Here is a 19,101-nt window from a genome sequence, read left to right on the forward strand (position 1 = left end):
ACATTTAACTTAAAGTAAGTTGCAGCCTGCACAGAAAAAAACAGATGCATGAGAATACAACTGCAGGACAAAAACCAAGGCATGGGCTAAATAATAATAGGCAGGAGAAGTAAGTATAGCCTAGTGTCCATTGAAACTTTAACTCAATTAAAAGTATTTGAGATATTTTATATTTCACCATTTTACTCAAAGGGGGAAAACAAGCAGTCACTACTGTATTATAAAATATTTTAAAATAAATCCAAAAGGGACTTTAAATACGACTTTATAACACCTTCAATGTACATTTTTGCATTTGTATAGTATTTTTGCTCCCATAATGTTAGAAAAGTCTATTCATTGTGATATTATAATAAATAGCCTAGTTTCTTTCACATTTTCGGTTATTCTTCGGTCTTTTTACTATATTGCAACCAGGCGTGGCTGAGAACGTCACGGTTCCAGTTATACTTCCCCTGTTTAAAAGGTAGGCTACTCGCACACATTTTTTACATCAAAGTTTCGCTGTCTGACCCGGTAATGAGTATGTGACACTGACAGAAAGAAAGCATAAATGCGGAGGCAGAGAAATATGATTGCGGGTAAGTTAGACCGCTTCTAGTTTCTGTTCTGTGGGCTGAGTAATTGGCCGTGTTGGCAGAGTGAACTAAAAGAAATTGTCCGGATTTAAGGATATTGATACTGTAGGCTACATATTTTATTCGGCTGTTTAGCCTAATATTTAAAAAAATATATATGATAGGACATATTGCATTTTGGGGATTTAATCACTTGAGAATCGTCACTCTACCTTGGAACCAAATTATGAAACATTTGGTTCAAAGTCGACATGCAGCTGTAATTCAATAATACAGTATAAGGGAACCTTTTAGATCAAACGTGTCTAACATGTGGTCAGAGGCTGACATTGTTTGTTCATCATACAAAGTGAACATGATGCTCTATTGAAATAAAGAATTATCAAAAATATAAACCATAGTTTCTGAGTGTCCCTGTAACCGAATGAGTTATCAGGTTTTAAAAAAGTTTTAAAAATATAGTCTATGTATTATTTAACCCTTGTGTGGTGTTCATATTTTTGTTACACAGCCAATGTTCCCGGGTCTGGTGGACCCACCACATTATTAGGCAAAAACAATTTATGTAAAAAATACTTAACAGATGTTTCCTTTAGCTCAATTACCAATGATATATATACATCATTTATGGTTCATATTTGCCATTTGCCTGTGAGATCACATTTATGATTTCATTTTCGTTTTTTGTGAGAAAACAAGGAAATTCAATTATAAAAAAAAGGTAGAAACAAGATTTTTGATTATTATTGGTGCTTATTTCTTAGAACTTGACCAGAACAGGTGAAAGTGCTTGAAATGTAACAATTTTGTAACTTTGTGTGGGAATAGCAGGTGCAGAAAGACAACATTCCCGCACACAGACACCTACACTCAGACACGCACACATACAGACGCACAGACACACACACAGAGACACACACACACACACACACAGCAGGCCCGGTTAGGAGGAGGACACTGTTACGTTTCATAGCACCTACAATTATTACACTCGGGTCCAGTAGACCCGAACACCTCATATGTAATAGTTATATGTAGGGGGGGTGTACCGTATGCAGTCATTGAAAATAAGTTATTTTTTATGTTCTTCACAGAAAATGAACCAAGGCTAATGAGTTTGAGTTAGAAGAAATGAAATATAATAATAATAATAATAATAATAATAATAATAATAATTACATAATAATAATCTTTCTTTTAGCAAAAAAAGACCCAAACAAAGCAATTTACTTATCTTTATGACAATTTTGTTTTTATGATTGCATTTATTTTGTGTTTCTTTAAAACACATTTTTTATTGCATTTGAAATAAGGTAAAATGTTTCTGTCTTTGTAGTTGTCTTACTGCTGTGCGCTGTCAAGCTTCACTGCTCTGATGGTGTGTCAGAGCAGGATCAGGACTGTGTGCCCAGTCATGAGGTAAAAGCTGATGGAATCCTTTAACTGAACAATTCAAATACATTATACATATACAGTATGCATTAGTCTTTTTGAGTTACTGTATATTTCTGAAACATTATTGAGTTAAGGGAAACTGTTATTCCTTGGTAAGCTCCAGTGAACATGCTGGGACATACAGTACATTTAGATGGCAGGTTTTACAGATCATAATGTTATTTAATGTTTGTTTTTTACAAAGTGCGTTGGTCCAGCATATACATTGTTGTCATGAATGTCATTGCCAGTGTCTTCCATACATACAATCATATTATCAGACTAAACAAAGATACTATACTTGGTCAAAAACTATACTATACTTTGATTGTCTTTTAGAGTGCACAGAATGGATTCACTTAGAAACAGACAAACTATACTGCAGAGCAAAAAGAGGTTGTGAAACATCAGAGAGGGAAATGGCACAAACTTGACTTAATGTACTTGTTTTTATTTCTGCTCATCCATCCGGTTATGTGTCATATAACCTTTAAAAAGGTGGTTAATGGTGAGTCATATTTTTCAGGTGGCATGTTTTGAGCCAGCTGACTATTTGAATGCGTCTGGTACTGTGGACGTAGAGGTGTATGTTGGTAAGAAACTCATCATCTCCCTGAAGCACTTCTCTGAATACCCCGTCTGCCACTGGATCAGAGGAGCACACCTAGTACAGACAGTGTAAGTGTGTGTGTGTGTGTGTGTGTGTGTGTGTGTGTGTGTGTGTGTGTGTGTGTGTGTGCGAGAGATTAAACTGTGGCTTTTTCTTAAACCTCTTCAGTAATGGAAATCAGTCCATAGTCCTACCGCCGCTTTCTGAGACAGATTCAGGGGAGTACACACTGTGCTTTGAAACTAGCAATGGGACCAGGTCCTCAATGACCATATCTCTGCATGTAGTAATGAGTAAGTAATAGCTCTCTCATATCTCATCACCTTTTTACTACAATGCTCAGTCAGCGCTCAACACAGCAAAAAAACACTAGACTGTTTGATGCTGATAAAACTATGTTAACAATTTACTTCTTTCTAGAACGTCCCACAAAACCGAAGCTGACACTGGACAGAGTAGATGTCAAAATGACTTCCCCTTCTTTCACATGCATCTCTGAGGGCTATCCGAAGCCCACACTTAAATGGTCCGGGTAAGATGTTATTCATTACATTTGTATGCATGATTCAGAGAATGTTTAAATGATAACAATGCAGTCTACTGACACTAACTTTATCAAAAAAATATATTTTTATTGTGATGATTTTCTGAATAATGATCCTCATTTTGAACAGAAACAATGATGGGATAGATGTTCCTTTAAAAGGTGGATTGGCAACTATTACAACATCCAGTAGTGCATATTCTGAGAAAGGAGTGATGTGCTGTGCTACTAATGCTGAAGGACAAGAATGCTCCCAACTGTATGACTATGGTATTTAAATATTTTAACAAATTCATTAAATTCATCCTAAAAATAGTTTAATCATAATAAATGATCACATATGGAAGCTACTTTGCTCAGTTTTCACTTCAACCATCTGAAAAGGTTGGAGGAAAAACAGTTTACACCCCAGGGACTAATTAATCATGCCATAGCAAAGACTTATTAGAGTAAATAAAATAAATGAATTAACCTGAGGCCCCACTGTGTTTCAGACCTAGAGAGTGACTTTATGAAAAATGATGAGGTATCTAATGTTACTGTGAGCCCTGGTCAGTCTTTACTTCTTCGCTGCCGAATACAACATTATGGGAAGCTGTCACTTGTGTGGGAGAGTGGCAGCAAAACAATGGATGCCGAAACATTAGCATGCTCTTCTAAAGTGAAGAAGGAGGTACAGTAATTCCCACTAATACCATTGAGATTTTCTTTTCATTTTCATGTGAACAAATTAGAATTTTTTTTCCTTTATGTTTGTCTTAAAACTTACTTACCATTTTCTTAGGCTAAGACACAAATCACAAACTACTGCAATAATCTTTCCCATTTTAATCAGCTATTTTTTTGTCCCAGATCTGCATTAAAAATGACCGACATAGTGAAAGTCAGATGACCTACCTGTTCATTGAATCACTTCATGTGAACCACAGTGGCACATACATCTGCAGGAGACAGAACAACAAAACAAAGTCTGTTAACATTCATGTCCAAGGTTATTAGAACAAGTTTCCCTTATTTTCTCTCTCTATATGTGTAGTAATTTCAACTGTCACCAATGAATGGCTGTTTCTTAGTTAGTCCTGTTTGTACTGTGTCATGTACTGATTTACTTCTTGTGTTGCCTCAGCTGAGGGTTTCCTCTCTGTCCAGCTGGATAAGAATAGGATAATACCAGCTCAGAATGCATCCCACTCCTGTTTGGAAGCCAGTGTTTCCTACCACCCTGTGCTCCAGCACTGTTCCTGGGAAGCTCCTGATAAAAACATGACTAAATGCATCAGGGACACTTTGGTAACAAAACACAGGTAGTTGCATGAAGCGATATTCCTGGAGCTGAACTCCTTAACATGTTGCATAGTTGTCTATTAATGCTCATACACATGTGTGCATGCTGATGGTCAGTGAACCAGCCTTTTGGAAAATATAATCATATGGTATGACGTGTATTATTAAAGAGGTATGACTTTTGGACGGTTTTTAAATAAGTGCTGTCTTCTCAGGACTGTGAAGCTATGTGGTGTACTCAAATCAGGAGATTATAAATTATATTTGGAGGCTGGAGGACAAAAAGAAACAAAGACCATATCAGTGTGTGTTGTAGGTAAGAGATAGTTATTGTGTGCGTCTTGTATTTTTCACATCTGGTATTAACTTAAGCACTTTGTGACTGTCTGTGATAAGTGCTATACTGTATAAATAAACTTTACTTATTTAACGTCTGTACAATTGTATCACTTTTAAAACATTATAATTAGATTTAAAATTTTAAGTTGTTGCAATTGTGCAAGTTTTATTGTCCACTGACTTTGTTTCAGGCGAACCAAAGTTCACATTCAGGAATAACGACCCCTACACATCACTACCCTACACAATTGAGACTGCGAGTCTTGTGCCAGCAAACTATACCTGGAAGTCTTGTTCTTTGTCCAACAATGACAGGTATGGTCACTGTCAGAGCATTGCATTGTAGCCCTGTTGCGCACACACACACACACACACACACACACACACACACACACACACACACACACAGATTCAGATTTCCTCAAGTCCCTGCTCTTTGTCTCAAAGCTGTGAAACTGATTCTTCCTGGATGGAGATCCCAGGTGCCTCTCAAACAGACCCTGATGTCTTTTGTAAGAAGACAATCAAGAGCTCTGTGAGCAGAGATCTAGTGGAAGGACGCCATTTAAGGTTTTGCCTGACAAACTCAGTTGGCTCCTGGTGCCAAACTCAATACTTAACATACTCACTCAAGGTCTCCACAGGTAGCAAGATTAATTTCACATCAAAATCATGAAGTTAAATAGTTGTTTTTTTATGACTGGCTTTAAAAACTGTCCATCATTGTTTATAGGTGATCCAAATATTCATAATGGCAGCTTGATGGTGCTAAAAGTAGGCAGTACGCTTCTGCTCCTGGCTTTGGTGGTAGTTAGCGTGGTGCTCTTGTACTTTGTCAAAAAGAAGGTATGCATTATATATTAACACACACACACACACACACACACACACACACACACACACACACACACACACACACACACGCAAACACTCATGAGGACATGATGCCAACCCTTTTGTGTTTCCAATAGAAACCCAAGTATCAGCCCCAGCTTCAGATGATTCAGATGGTTGGACCCAATGACAATGATTACATCTACATCAACTTTGAGGAGTTTGGGTATGACCAGAAATGGGAGTTTCCCAGGGAGAACCTGGAACTGGGTACGAACTACACCAAGCATTAGATATGATACCAGAAATACTTCATTACAAGCAATTTGTAAAAGTAACAACCCTGCATTTAAAATCACACTTAGTACAAAAGTATTACCAGCTTAATTTACTTAAAGTATTAAAAGTAATTATTTACTCATGTGGTCCAAACATAGAATACACATCTTAGCTGTCGTAAGATAAAGGATGGGAAAGGAAAGAAGAAAAAACTAAGTTTTGCTACACCAATTGTATTGTTCCGAGTTTCATTACAATGTGCCTGTAATGGTAATATGTTTCTGTGTGTCACTTCCCCCAGGTCAGGAGCTGGGTTCTGGGGCCTTTGGCAAGGTGGTCCAGGCTACAGCTTATGGCATCAACCAGCCTGGAGTCTCACAGCAGGTGGCTGTCAAGATGCTGAAAGGTCAGTATTTCATATATTTATTCCGCGAGCGAAATGCAAAATGTTATGGAGGTCATGTCAGTAGCTGATGTGATATTTGACGCTGCAGAGAAACACCAGACAGTGGAAAAGGAGGCTCTGATGTCGGAGCTCAAGATGCTGACTCACATCGGTCACCATACCAACATTGTTAATCTGCTTGGGGCATGCACAGAATCAGGTTCAGTTACCACTGCGAATTACACACATGCACAACAAATGTGTATACGCTCATTGCATCTGATTTCATCGCAAGTAGGCTTTTGTCATATAGGATGTTGGCTAGCGCCATGATTTCAGTTAATCTTGACCACCCCCATTTATTATTTGTTTTCCCCGTACAGGACCCATATACCTGATTTTCCAGTACTGCCGTCATGGAGATCTACTAAACTACCTAAAGACAAACAGAGAGTGCTACCACAAGTCTGTGACCGATGCTTTCAACAAGGAGTATTTCAGCAGCCTTTACCACAACCTGCAGCCCAGGAAAAGCTCTGGGTGGGAACAATGGGAAACAAGGGGTGGGAAGAGCAATAGTGGGAATAATGTGGTGATAAGGGTATATCAAACATAAAGACACGATTCTATATAAGTGCAGGCATATTTGTAAACCGAATCTGTTGAAAGTTTTTACTTTGCAATAATAATCACGTCATATTTGTGTTTTCTCAGTGAGCAGGTCACAGCAGGGGGAAATTACGTGCCCATGTTCAGCTCTACCACCAGAGGGCAGGAGGACATCGCCCTCCTCACCATCAGCTCTGATGACATTGACGGTGAAGGTGAAAAAATACCACCTGAAGAACATGCATGTTGTCAAACAGTTTTGCTAATATGTTAACACCTTCAGTTGTCAGAGCAGAGAGTAAGAGATCCCTCTGAGCCGTGTCGATCCTAACTGATCCCAGTTTATCTGCAGACCCAGCGACCTGTGACGACCCGGACGATCAGACAGATGACTTGCAAACCCTGACCTTTGATGACCTGCTCAGCTTTGCCTTCCAAGTGGCAAAAGGCATGGAGTTCCTCTCCTCCAAGAATGTAAGAGACCAAGGGCCACACATTGTAGAAACTCTCCCCATTTATATCTGTCAACCCCACACTCTTGACAAAGACAACTATTTTGATGATTGATGATTAATAATCATTAAGAACATTTATGGGTGGTGATGGCGCAGTGGATATGACACATCCCTTTGGTGTGGGAGATCTGGGTTCAATTCCCACTGCGATACATCAACCTATGTGTCCCTGAGCAAGACACTTAACTCATAGTTGCTTCAGAGGCGTGCAGCCTCTGACATATATAGCAATTGTAAGTCCCCTTTGGATAAATGCCTCAGCTGAATGACATGTAATGTAAAAGCAAAACACCAAACAGTTCCTACTTCTGTCTTCTCTCTTTTTTTCGTATGACATCGGGCATAGAAAGTTAATCTATAGTTCGGGGGTTTTGGACAAATAATCTGACAAAACAAGCTATTAAAGACATTAACTTTGGTATTTTGCAGTATTGTATGGCATTTTATAGACCAAACATTAATCAATGAATCTAGAAAATAATCAGCATCTGTATTATTGTAAATTGCAGCCCTTAACATCACACTTTGAATAAAAAGAATTTTTGTGAAAGTTTGTGAAGAGATAGTTTACCAATATGTTCTCAAAATATACAGTTTTGGATTGTAGTTATGAAAACTATTTTAAAAACATTTCTAACCTATTGTATCTCCAACTGCTGGTCTGTTTTAGCCAGATATTTATGGACATTATAAAACATGAATGTAAAATTGTTGTTAGCCTCCAAAACTCAACAACAACAGAACACAACATGTTCAAATGTCAAACTGCAGTCACAGGCTTGGTCTTGGACCATAATTGAAGTAAACATTGGTCCTTTTTGTCTGCAGTGTATCCATCGAGACCTGGCAGCTCGAAACGTGTTAGTGACAAATGGCAGACTGGTGAAAATTGGTGACTTCGGACTGGCCAGGGACATCGACAACGACTCCAACTATGTTGTTAGAGGAAATGTATGTCAGATGATACTTTTATTTTACAGCATTCATTGGTTGCTAAGTTCTGTATATGTTTTATCACTTCTCTCTCTCACATTATGTGGTTGACATGGCTTTGCAGGTGCGTTTGCCAGTGAAGTGGATGGCACCAGAGAGTACCTTTCAGGGGATCTACACCATAAAGAGTGACGTCTGGGCTTATGGCATTCTCCTCTGGGAAATCTTCTCACTTGGTAGCCTTTGCCAGCACTTTCCATGAGCAGTAGCCTACATTTAGAAAAGACAAGCACATAATCAATTCCTATGCAATGATTGATGCTAACTCTGTCTGTGTAACTTTCAGGTGTTACTCCATACCCTGGCATGAAGGTGGATCACACGTTCTATTCAATGATTGAGAGAGGATTTAAGATGGAGTGTCCATACTACGCCAACGAGTCTGTGTAGGTGTCTTCTGTCTGTATGCAACCATTATGTTTCTTTAGTAAATATATTTAAATCGATTTTAGACACTGCCTGAGTATATAACAGGCTACATCTTCGAGCAGTGGTGGAAAGTAACTAAGTATATTTACTAAAGTGCTGTACTTTAGTACAATGTTAAGGTACTTGTACTTTTGTACTATTTTTTGCTACTTTATCCTTGTACTTCACTACATTCCAGAAGGAAATATTGTCCTTTTTACTTTACTACAGTTATTTAAAAATGTTGTTTTTGAAGACAGGTTCATATGGATCAAAAACAGGTTGAACTAAATACACAGATGTTTTCGCTTAAACAAAATAAGGTTTTCAGGACCCAATTGTAGCCCAAATTGTATAAGATTGGGACATTTCTACTGTTAGAGTATAAAATAGTTAAACTAGCTCCACCTCAGCTACCACAGCAAAATGCTGCTTACACATACAGTACTAAAGTAAAGATGATCCAAAAATATAATACAGGTGCTGGTCATATAATTAGAATATCATGAAAAAGTTGATTTATTTCAGTAATTCCATTCAAAAAGTGAAACTTGTATAATGTATACATTCATTCCACACAGACTGATATATTTCAAGTGTTTATTTCTTTTAATTTTGATGATTATAACTGACAATTAATGAAAATTCAACTTCAGTATCTCAGAAAATTAGAATATTGTGAAAAGGTTCAATATTGAAGATACCTGGTGCCACACTCTAATCAGCTAATTAACTCAAACACACACACACATATATATATATATATATATATATATTACTATGAAATCCACCATTTAACGGTACTTTTGATGCTTTACGTAACTTTTGTTGTATTAGTACTTTCACTTAAGTAAAGGATCTGAGTAATTCTTCCACCACTGTCTTTAAGACGAAACACAACAGTGCAGCTTCCTTTGACTTCTAGTTATGATGGATAACTGATAATCCAAATACAGAAACTGTTACAAAATATGTTATCTTTCTTCTCCAGGTACGGAATGATGTGTAAGTGTTGGGCTCTGGATCCCTGCAACCGGCCATCTTTCTCCAAACTGGTGTCCTTTATGTATGATCAGCTGACAGACAGAGAGGAAAAGGTAGGCAGAGTTTTATCCTTTTCACCTCCCAACTGGACAGACATGTAAATATTTGTATCTGATCTACAAGGAGCATTATATTCTTCCTCTTTCAGCTCTACCATAACATGCTCGACCAGACATCCAGCGAATACCAGAACCCATCGGCCATTCTGGACATTTCCGCCTTGACAAAACAGAATGAGAACAAGACAGCCAATGATTACTGTCAAACCCATGCGACTGAAGAAAGCAAAGCAGAAGTGTCTGACTCAGACACTGTGGCAGCTGAGGAGAAGCTTGTGAAGCCTTCTGATACGGAGTGATAACATATCACTGAATGCATGTTGATCAAATGTTCAAACCATTTTGTCTATATATTAAAAAAAGACAGTATTTAAGATTATTTAAGATTTTTCACATAGTGACAGTAGAATGCACTTGCTTTTTGTTAGAATATGGTAACAAAACAAGGTTTGAATTATGTATATGGAATTTCGATGAATTATATTGTTACTATGAAAATGGGATCTGAATGTAAAAGAAAATAGTTTATTGTGCAGCTAAAAATGAAAGGTTTAATAAAAGGATCCTAAACAGTCTCAAGACTAGACATGTAAGGTGAGTTATAATTTTTTTTTTCTCCATTAGGCCTTCATACTGTGTAGCAACTGATCATCTTTTGGTTTTAGATTTGATCATATACATACCATATATCATATATATATATTGTTATGCAGTTAAATGTGATGGTAATTATTTTTGTTGTGGTCTCTTATATTATGTCGATAGCTATTACTTGCAGATTAAACCCAATGTTTGTACACATTTTATATATATTTTTCAAAACAAGCTTTCCTTTTTTGGAATATTTTAGTGGATCTTTTTATTATGTGTATTTGTTTAAGCATTATACCTGCAATATATGTGATTTTCACTTCTCAGATTGTTTTATATGAGTTATTTCCAAAAGCCTAAAGAGGAGTAACTATTCAGAATTAAACAAGAAAAGAGAAAAATTACAGAAATGATTACATTCTAACATGACACACACCATACATATTTACTATATACACACTATAAATCAGTGATGGAAGACATATTCAGATTCTTATAGCAATACCACACTGTGAAAATGCCTTAGCCCCTGCATTCAAAACCTTATTCAAAGATATGTAAGTATTATCAGCTAAATGTACTTAAACATCTTTTGGATGAAGTGTCAGACTCAATCTGAACGCTCCCAGGAGATTGAAGTTGCTGCAGAAGACATTGCTCAGTCAATTACTGAAGTGAAGAGTTTAAACGGGACAGATGCTGCAGACCTAAGTCCAAGATCCGAACTGAAGTGCAAACTGTCTACAGTATGAAAGGACTAGGAAGCAAGATCGAGACCTATTTTTGCAAAGCTCTTTGCCAAAGTTTGGATTCATCATATGTTGGTGCAACTGAAGACCAAATTCTACCAGGATTCCAAATTTGAAAAAAGGCACTCAATGCTAAAACTCAAAAGCTCAAACTCTCTGTTTCTGACAACTACAGGGTGGAAATGAGGTTTCTGTGTTGTGAAAATTGAAGTTCCCAGGCCTGACATTCACACGGGAACTTAGTGATCTCCTCCCAAGGCACAGAGGCCATCATTCAGCATCCGTTTGAAAGAACATGGGCTAAAATCAAGGGTGTAGATTTTGATACCACCCCAAAAACTTAAAAACCTCTACAAGGCCATTTTCCAGGACATAGGTGCTGGTCTCTATGAGGTTAGAGAAAACTTTATTTCCTCCTCTGTCAAAGATTACCTGATGGAACCACCAAAAATGTGTAGCTGCAGGTTCTTCTCATCTTTGGGCAAAGCCATCTCAAATTTCTGCAGATGTATAGACATTGGTGTTATGTGTTGCAAGTGGAATGTGCTGTATCTACTTTGCAAGGGTTTTCTCAATTAACTTGTAAGAGTCCATTAAAGAGAAAAAGAGAGAGAGAGAATAAAAACCTTCTTTAAGACAACAATAACCTCTGAAGAACAATTAAGTAGCCTAGCCAAAGCATTCTATTCTATTTGTATTTCATTTAGCAAATAACTAGAGATCATTTAAAATAGATTGTTTTATCATTGTTGATATAATTATAGAAAATTGAGCAGTGTTTTCTGGTAGCACTCAACTTATCTCACTGTTGTTTTGTTGCACTGTAGCAGACACGCTTTGAATGTGTTATTTGTTCAAATTTCAAGTAAAACTCTGTGTTCAGTTATTTCATTTGTTGAGTTGAGTTCACTTCCTGTTGAATTATATCGGAAGGATTGCAACAACTGCTACCTTTAAGTGGCGAAAAATCAGTTAATGCAGGTTAAAGAGGTGTGACGTGTTTAATGTGACGTCAGGGTGACTGAATATACTAGAGAGGTTAAGTTCATGAATGAATTGGGGGGGGGTCAGGACTCCTGACTCACAAAATGTGCTAAAAAAGAACAACAAACGACACAGAATGAGTACAAAATATCCGAGGCACAACATGACTACAGAGATCCGACCACAAAGACGTTATGACAGAAAATAAACCAAAACATGTAAGCTACTCAGTGACTACAAAGAGTAGTAAACTGTGGACAGCAGGGGGCGTAGTTTTACCGTCTCTCAGAGCAGTGAGAGCTCGTGGAAAATACAGGAAGTGCAACTGGAAAGGCTGCTGTTGCAGACGGTGGCAACATTTATGAATTGTCCTGGATGAATAATTAGAAATACAATACAGTAAACAAGCACGCAAGTAGCCTACTTATAATGTATTTAGAAGTATGGACACATTTGTTTCCTCTGTAAAATTAAGTTGTTTCTAAGTTTGATGGTTAGCACAAGTAGCCTACTCTATAGTGATTTTACAGGGCGGTGTTGTGAATGTATTAGTGTTTTCCACCATAGAGGAGCCACATAGCCGCATGTGTGCTGGATTTCTTTGTGTTTGTCTTGAACAATAGGCTACCTGTTTCTTTTTGTTAATTGGAAACCATGTATTTCAGTGGAAGCCGAGCTTTATTTTACTTTTTATTCTGCCCTTTACCTCTCCAGCAATCTCCTCTTTTCAACATCAAATGATTGGCAGTTGATCTGACATGTATAACCACAGCCAGGCGGGGGTTTGTACTGTGTGTCCAACAGTGCATTAACCCTTGTTACAAAGCCCTGTCCGAAGATCAATAAACGTTGCCTGTCCAACTCCTACTGACGAGAACCCCACATGAACATGGATATCGCCACAGTAAATGCTCTTCCTTACGAGGATTTTGTGAATATTTTGGGCAATGTGGTGGAGAAATGTCCCATTATAACAGCTGCTGTGTGGTCGAGGCGTCCCTTTGTGAACTTGACTGCTTTGGAGACTGCAATCAGCGAATTCATCGATGCTCTCCCAGAATCAGGTGAGTCATACAATACCTAACCTACATTTCGTTAACTTTTCATTTCCTTTGTTATATTTTGTATTGTGGGTAGCTTCCTCAAGGGTTGTTCGGCCCTAAAATTTGATTTAGGCTAATCCACACTCAATGGCACTGATAAGACATTACGTATATCCGTTTGTGTCCAGGTAAAGAGGGGATCCTCAGGTGTCACCCGGACCTCGCGGGCAGGGATCTCCAGAGCGGCACCCTGACCCGGGAGTCGCGCGAGGAGCAGGCAGGATCTGGGATGGATGCGCTGAACTCCGCGGAAGCCTCGCGCATGGCCCGGCTCAACGAGGAGTACAAGGAGCGCTTCGGTTTCCCGTTTGTCATCTGCGCCCGGATGAACGACAAGGCGAACATATTACGGCATCTGTCCGAGCGCTTTCCGAACGAGCGCGGGGTGGAGAGGGCGCGCGGCATCGAGGAGGTGAAGAAGATATGTCGCCTGCGTCTTCAAGATATCGTGCTCATTGACGCTCCTAACAAGTTATGAACCTTAACAACGAGTTTATACTCATTTTTTACTGTGCCTGTTCAACAACCCGGATGTCCTGAGGACTGTAGGCCTATAGGCTGTGTGATATTTGCTTTATTCCAAATGTAATGTGCTGGTATTCATGCATCACACTGTACAATTAATTATTTAAACAATAGAATATGTGTAGCCTACCTTTGATTCCAATTTAACAATGTACACGATAATAGCTTAGGCTTATATACAAGTGGCAAATATATTGTGTTACGCATAGGCCTATATACATTCAGAAACTTGATTATACTCACATGTCTGAGATGAAAAACAATTCACTGTAAAACTTTATTAGACCATGCAACAGTTTGTGCTGAGCCCATGTTGCTGGGGGGCAAGGGGGGAGGGGTTAAGAAATGTCCCTTCAGTCCAGTAAATGACAGTGGCAGTGGTAGGATATCCCATAAGGAAGAGGTCCCTTCAAGGGGATTCCTGGATAAGGAGCACTTTATTTAAATGTCATAACTCTAAGAGAGACTCATAGGTTTCACTCTCCAATATCGCCCTATTTATGAATCTAAGGATTCTTAAAACATATATATCCTCAAATAGGACTGCCTTAAAATGTGGATTTGAAGTCTATTTATATTTGTTTCCATCGGAACCAATTAAAAAGATCCTTGCAATATGAGTCTCAGAACCTGCTGCGGGTCTATGCGAGCTCCCTGGCCTTAGGTGCGGAGAGGACGGGACCGTGCAGCGGGGAAACGGGGGGTGAGGTGGTGTGAGCTCCGTTCGTAGAGGTGACCCCTCCCGCGGCCTCCCCTTGGTCCCCAGAGCTGATGGAGGAGTCCTGGTCCGGGTCAGCCCCCCTCGCCCTCCTCCGGTCCTCCTCCTTCTTCCACTTCATGCGCCGGTTCTGGAACCAGATCTTGATGTGGCGCTCGGTGAGGCTCAGGGTGAGCGCCAGCTCCACGCGGCGCGGCCTCGAGATGTAGCGGTTGAACAGGAACTCCTTCTCCAGCTCCAGCAGCTGGGCTCGCGTATACGCAGTCCTCGTGCGTTTATTTTCCTCTGATTCCGCAATCACGTATGGGCCTGTAGACAAACAGATATTTAGTGTTCTCACAAATGATATACAACTTCATAGAAGTCATTTGTCAAAGGCATTTGAATGTTTATTATTAGTGTTTGTTTGGTCTAAATTCCAAGCAATGTCATTATAAAGTCATTTGATTAATTATCATAAAGGGATTTTTACTGGAAATGACTATAGGGCTTATTAGAAGTGCATGGATCAGATTTTGACCCTCTCAGCAGGCACCATAGTGCATAATTTTCTTCTTATAGCCAGTAAAATAAACATGTATTCACTTGTAGTTTTACAAGGAATTCACAATTAAACTACTTGAAATGTACCCAAAAATAAGGCTAATTCCTTAGTCAAAATTTGACATTTGGAAGCCAGGTGATATGAGGACACGCACGTTTGTTTGTTTGTTTGGTTTTTCAAGATTATGGGGTAAATTGTTCTGCGGATTGAGATTTTGGTAAAGGTATGGTCAGGGTTCAAAATTAGCACCATCCACCAGCCAAATGCTGGTAAAATATACAAGTGGCTTGTAGATTTGCTTCACTCACCACCCAAAAAAACCCAATTGTAATCCATTGAGTGGCTGGTAAAATTTGAACATTCACTTGCCATTTGACTGGTGGACGAAAAGGTTAATTTTAAAGTCTGGGTAAGGTTGTGTATAGGTTGTTGTTTCCTCCTACTGCAGACAAATACTATATAAAATAACAGTCTAATATTTTCCCCAGCTGTGTAGCCTACAGTGGTGAACCATTTCAAATGTATACCAGTGATCTGATTTTACAAATATGATAGATCAGTTTGTGAGATCTGAGATCCTTTTGTTTTGGCTTAGTCACTGAGACTTTCACACATTTTTTTTCTATGGCTGAATTGCTGCAGTAGGCTATGTTTTTAGAAGGCAACGGCGGTGAGTGTGGAACAAGTAGGCTACCCTAACATTTTACATGCCAAAAAGCCACCACATTTCTCCGTGGTTTCTCCGTAACGTCCTCAACTGATGAGGACCACCGTTTAGTTAATTGACTCAGTTCAGTAATGGCCTGTCCTAAATTTTACCGATGGCTTCAACATTTCACCATATCACATATCAAAATCAAAAAATAATTTATTCCATTATTTTTTGAAAGTAGCCTACAAATAAATATAGGCTGCTGCATTTTGCAGTTAATCTTTTTGTCATGCATCAGTTGCTTTAAAATTGTGCACTCTATTTTTTTGCCTGTACAAACCTAAAATCAATAAACGAATCACTCAGCTATACTGTAAGGACTAGCACTGTAGCAGGATAGAAGAGTGCATATGTGACAATATATATTTAGCCTACCTATAGAAATGTATTTTTGTGTTGATTCAAATTGAAAGTTAAATGGAGACTATGTCCGAACAGTTAGATATACTTTAGCAATTTTTCAAAAATTATAAGTAGGTTGTATAAGTTTATTTATAGGTTTAATTGCAACAATTTGTGTGAATGCAAGCCATTAACGGTATAAATGCCCAATTTATCAAGGCACGAATGACAGCTTTGACCCTTGGCATCCAGCTAATGGGGATCCTAATAATAATAATTAGTCTTGTAGGTTTTGCATGTCAGCCTCTTTGTAATGAACGTGTCATCTTGTTAGTTTCTAAACTTAAGTGTACCTACTGGAATTATGCTATTAGCTATTTATATCATTGGCATGTCTTCAGTACACGTAACAACCACAACAACTGTGCGCAAAATAAACCAAAGGTAGGCCGTAATGTCACAGGTGAGGACACGGAGTACAATATGAATCAATAAAATGTCTTAAACCAAATCAATGACGCAGAATAAAAAACAAATGTTGAATGGTCTGAAACTTTTCTCTGATTTGAGAAAAGTCTGAGAACTTCATAAATAGATATTTTAGTTTAAGAAACTTTGTAGTCTACGTTCACATTTTTCTCTAGAGAAAACATGCTTAAACGAACCTGAATTTGGTAGGCCTACTGCCTAATTAATGCTACTTTATTTAAAATGCCTCCATGTGAAAGAGGAAAAAAAGCTAACTTAAATGATTTAGTAATTTAATTTAAACATAAGATTTGGTGAAAGTCTAGCAATGCATTGCTAATATAAAATATTTATTACCAGGACCACATCAATCAGAACCGATAGCGGTAGGTGTGTTTTTTAACGGCCTATTATAGGCCTACTCTATTATACAGGCTATTGATGGTTTAAGATACGGCGATTTGTGAATATGTTTTGTATAGACAAAACCCACATTTTTGTGACGATAAGACCTGATAAAAGCAAGCGCTGACCTTCTACAAATTGACTGACAAGGTAAACTGAAACAACCAGGATCATATTGTTGGGCGCATGATGTCATTGTAGGGCCTCAGTGCTATGACTACATAGTAGACTAATGCTGTAAACACACCTGTATTTTTAAATAAGATGATAAATGATTGCAGCCAAATCTGCTTTGAGAAGCAGATTCAGCTTTCCATTCAGTGATTGCCTTTGTTATTATGATCTGAAACACATGACATTTACTTATTTGTAGCGGTTTGGAGAAAAAAAAATAATACCTGCCCACTGTCCCTTCCAAGTGTGTGAGTGAGATTTTGTGGTTTTCATCCAGGGGAAAGGGAGGTGATATGTGCTCTGTTCCCCCGTGTCTCCATAGCCTGCAGCAGGCGGGAGAGGATGCTGCTGGAGCCCCTGAGGATGGTGGAGCTGAGGCACACCTGGATCTTCCCGCATGGGTATACTGTAAGAGGGGGCAATGTCAGGAAGGCTGGCCTGCTCCAAGGCTCCCATGGACGGTGGTGTGTAGACAGAGTGGACCTGCCTGCTCATGTAGAGGCAGGGCGGCGGGCTGTGGCTGTAGTCCTCGCCGTGTGCTCTCTGGTAGGCACATGAGTCTTTAAAAACCTGAGAAGGATAAAAATGATCTTCCCGATTCATGGCGTCCGCGGACCCGCACATGTACCGTACCTGCGCCCTGCCTCGGCGTGGACCTTCTGCTCTACCGGTCTCTGGCGCAACTGCGAGGCCCTACAGCTGTACACAGGTGTGTCCCTCTGCCACCATGTGACTCTGCAGCGCCAAAGCCATTGGTTTCACTGTTTGCAGACCTATAGCCCTCAGTGCCCAGGATATTCTGCAGCTTGTGGGATTTTTCAGTAAATTAAACAGGACGGCAGTCAGCGCGTAAATCAATGGCACTCTGTAAATACCGCAACGTTTACCTGGCTGGCACCCACCTGTGTTTGCCCCCACAGCAGCAACAGACAGTGAACAGGTGAATCTGTGAGACCCTGCCTCCAGAAAGAGGTCCCAAATGGTCTAGAGCGCACGACACGTTGTAGGACACGTCGGATTGTCCTCAAACAACGTGGCATCGACACTTTATATGGACATATCTCTCGTCTGCACTCTGCGGCTGATAAATTGATATGTATGGGCGCAAACATTGGTTGACCTGCCAGATAAGAGACCCGGATGGAGAGACAGTTGTCTTGGATACTCGGGCGAAAAGCTCAAACACCATACTTTGTTTCCACAACCTTTTTTCATTTGTCTACACCTTTCTGACTTTTAAAATGTACCCATTACAATTCTGTAAATGCATCATTTAACACCATTTAGCGCGCGTGGGCATACGGTCCCTACACGAAGTGCCCTCGGCGATAACAAACACAGAGCCTCTGCGGTCGCTGCACTCTCGCCATGTTTGCTTGCCATTAGCCTTTAGCAGGTGTGTGTTCGCCCCATTAAACAACAGCTCTCGTGGTAAACCAATTAAGGTTGGAGTGAGCAACAGAACTCAATTAACCGGTGTGCGCGTGGAGCGTGTCTCCACCACCCGCGAGCTCACCTGCGCGTTTATGCAACAATTTGAGCCTCTGCCACGCGACCGGAGTGATTTACCTATTTTTCATGTAATTTGAACAGGACGTTTACCTTTACCTTGATAGTGTGTATCAATAGACTATTTGCACTGAGTTCTTCAAAAGTAATTATGGCACTTTCCACGGTATCTTAATGGGGCACTCAGCGATGCAATAAAGTTCAAGTAAACCTATTCTATATAAATCGCCCCCTGCACTATGGCTTAATGGCGTTTATATTTGATCACTGTTTCAAAGAGGAAGGAAACAGTTAACCCAAGCTATTCTCCACTACAGTGGAGCTGGACAACGTGATTTATGAAGCATGAGGGGCGTTAAACG

At 39.3% G+C, this 19,101-nt stretch overlaps 3 protein-coding genes across 4 annotated transcripts; 2 read left to right on the forward strand and 1 right to left on the reverse strand.

Moving 5' to 3' along the window:
- The first annotated feature begins 472 nt into the window (after positions 1-472).
- LOC144536887 (receptor-type tyrosine-protein kinase FLT3-like) lies at positions 473-10,832 on the forward strand. The gene is made up of 24 exons (XM_078280196.1): positions 473-581; positions 1,915-1,997; positions 2,539-2,690; positions 2,791-2,915; positions 3,043-3,154; positions 3,297-3,436; positions 3,661-3,839; positions 4,019-4,157; positions 4,293-4,470; positions 4,666-4,766; positions 4,981-5,104; positions 5,237-5,433; positions 5,523-5,635; positions 5,761-5,893; positions 6,204-6,308; positions 6,397-6,507; positions 6,671-6,827; positions 7,002-7,111; positions 7,249-7,370; positions 8,240-8,362; positions 8,469-8,580; positions 8,691-8,790; positions 9,804-9,909; positions 10,005-10,832. The coding sequence occupies exons 1-24, from the start codon at positions 554-556 to the stop codon at positions 10,212-10,214; spliced, it is 3,060 nt and encodes a 1,019-aa protein (XP_078136322.1). The 5' UTR covers positions 473-553; the 3' UTR covers positions 10,215-10,832.
- Positions 10,833-12,550: 1,718 nt separating this feature from the next.
- urad (ureidoimidazoline (2-oxo-4-hydroxy-4-carboxy-5-) decarboxylase) lies at positions 12,551-13,987 on the forward strand. Of its 2 annotated transcripts, XM_078281085.1 has the most exons (3): positions 12,551-12,680; positions 12,954-13,303; positions 13,471-13,987. In XM_078281085.1, exons 2-3 carry the CDS (start codon positions 13,123-13,125, stop codon positions 13,818-13,820), a joined length of 531 nt encoding a protein of 176 aa, XP_078137211.1. In that variant the 5' UTR covers positions 12,551-12,680; positions 12,954-13,122; the 3' UTR covers positions 13,821-13,987. The 2 variants fall into 2 exon arrangements, with proteins under 2 accessions (XP_078137211.1, XP_078137210.1); XM_078281084.1 differs by having other exon boundaries at positions 12,551-13,303.
- An 85-nt stretch (positions 13,988-14,072) lies between these two features.
- On the reverse strand, positions 14,073-17,854 carry pdx1 (pancreatic and duodenal homeobox 1). The gene is made up of 2 exons (XM_078281083.1): positions 17,455-17,854; positions 14,073-14,894 (listed from the first exon to the last, which is right to left on the reverse strand). The coding sequence occupies exons 1-2, from the start codon at positions 17,852-17,854 to the stop codon at positions 14,509-14,511; spliced, it is 786 nt and encodes a 261-aa protein (XP_078137209.1). The 3' UTR covers positions 14,073-14,508.
- Between the last annotated feature and the right edge of the window lie 1,247 nt (positions 17,855-19,101).

Source organism: Sander vitreus, chromosome 22, assembly GCF_031162955.1.
Source record: "Sander vitreus isolate 19-12246 chromosome 22, sanVit1, whole genome shotgun sequence".
Classification (NCBI taxonomy): Eukaryota; Metazoa; Chordata; class Actinopteri; order Perciformes; family Percidae; genus Sander; species Sander vitreus.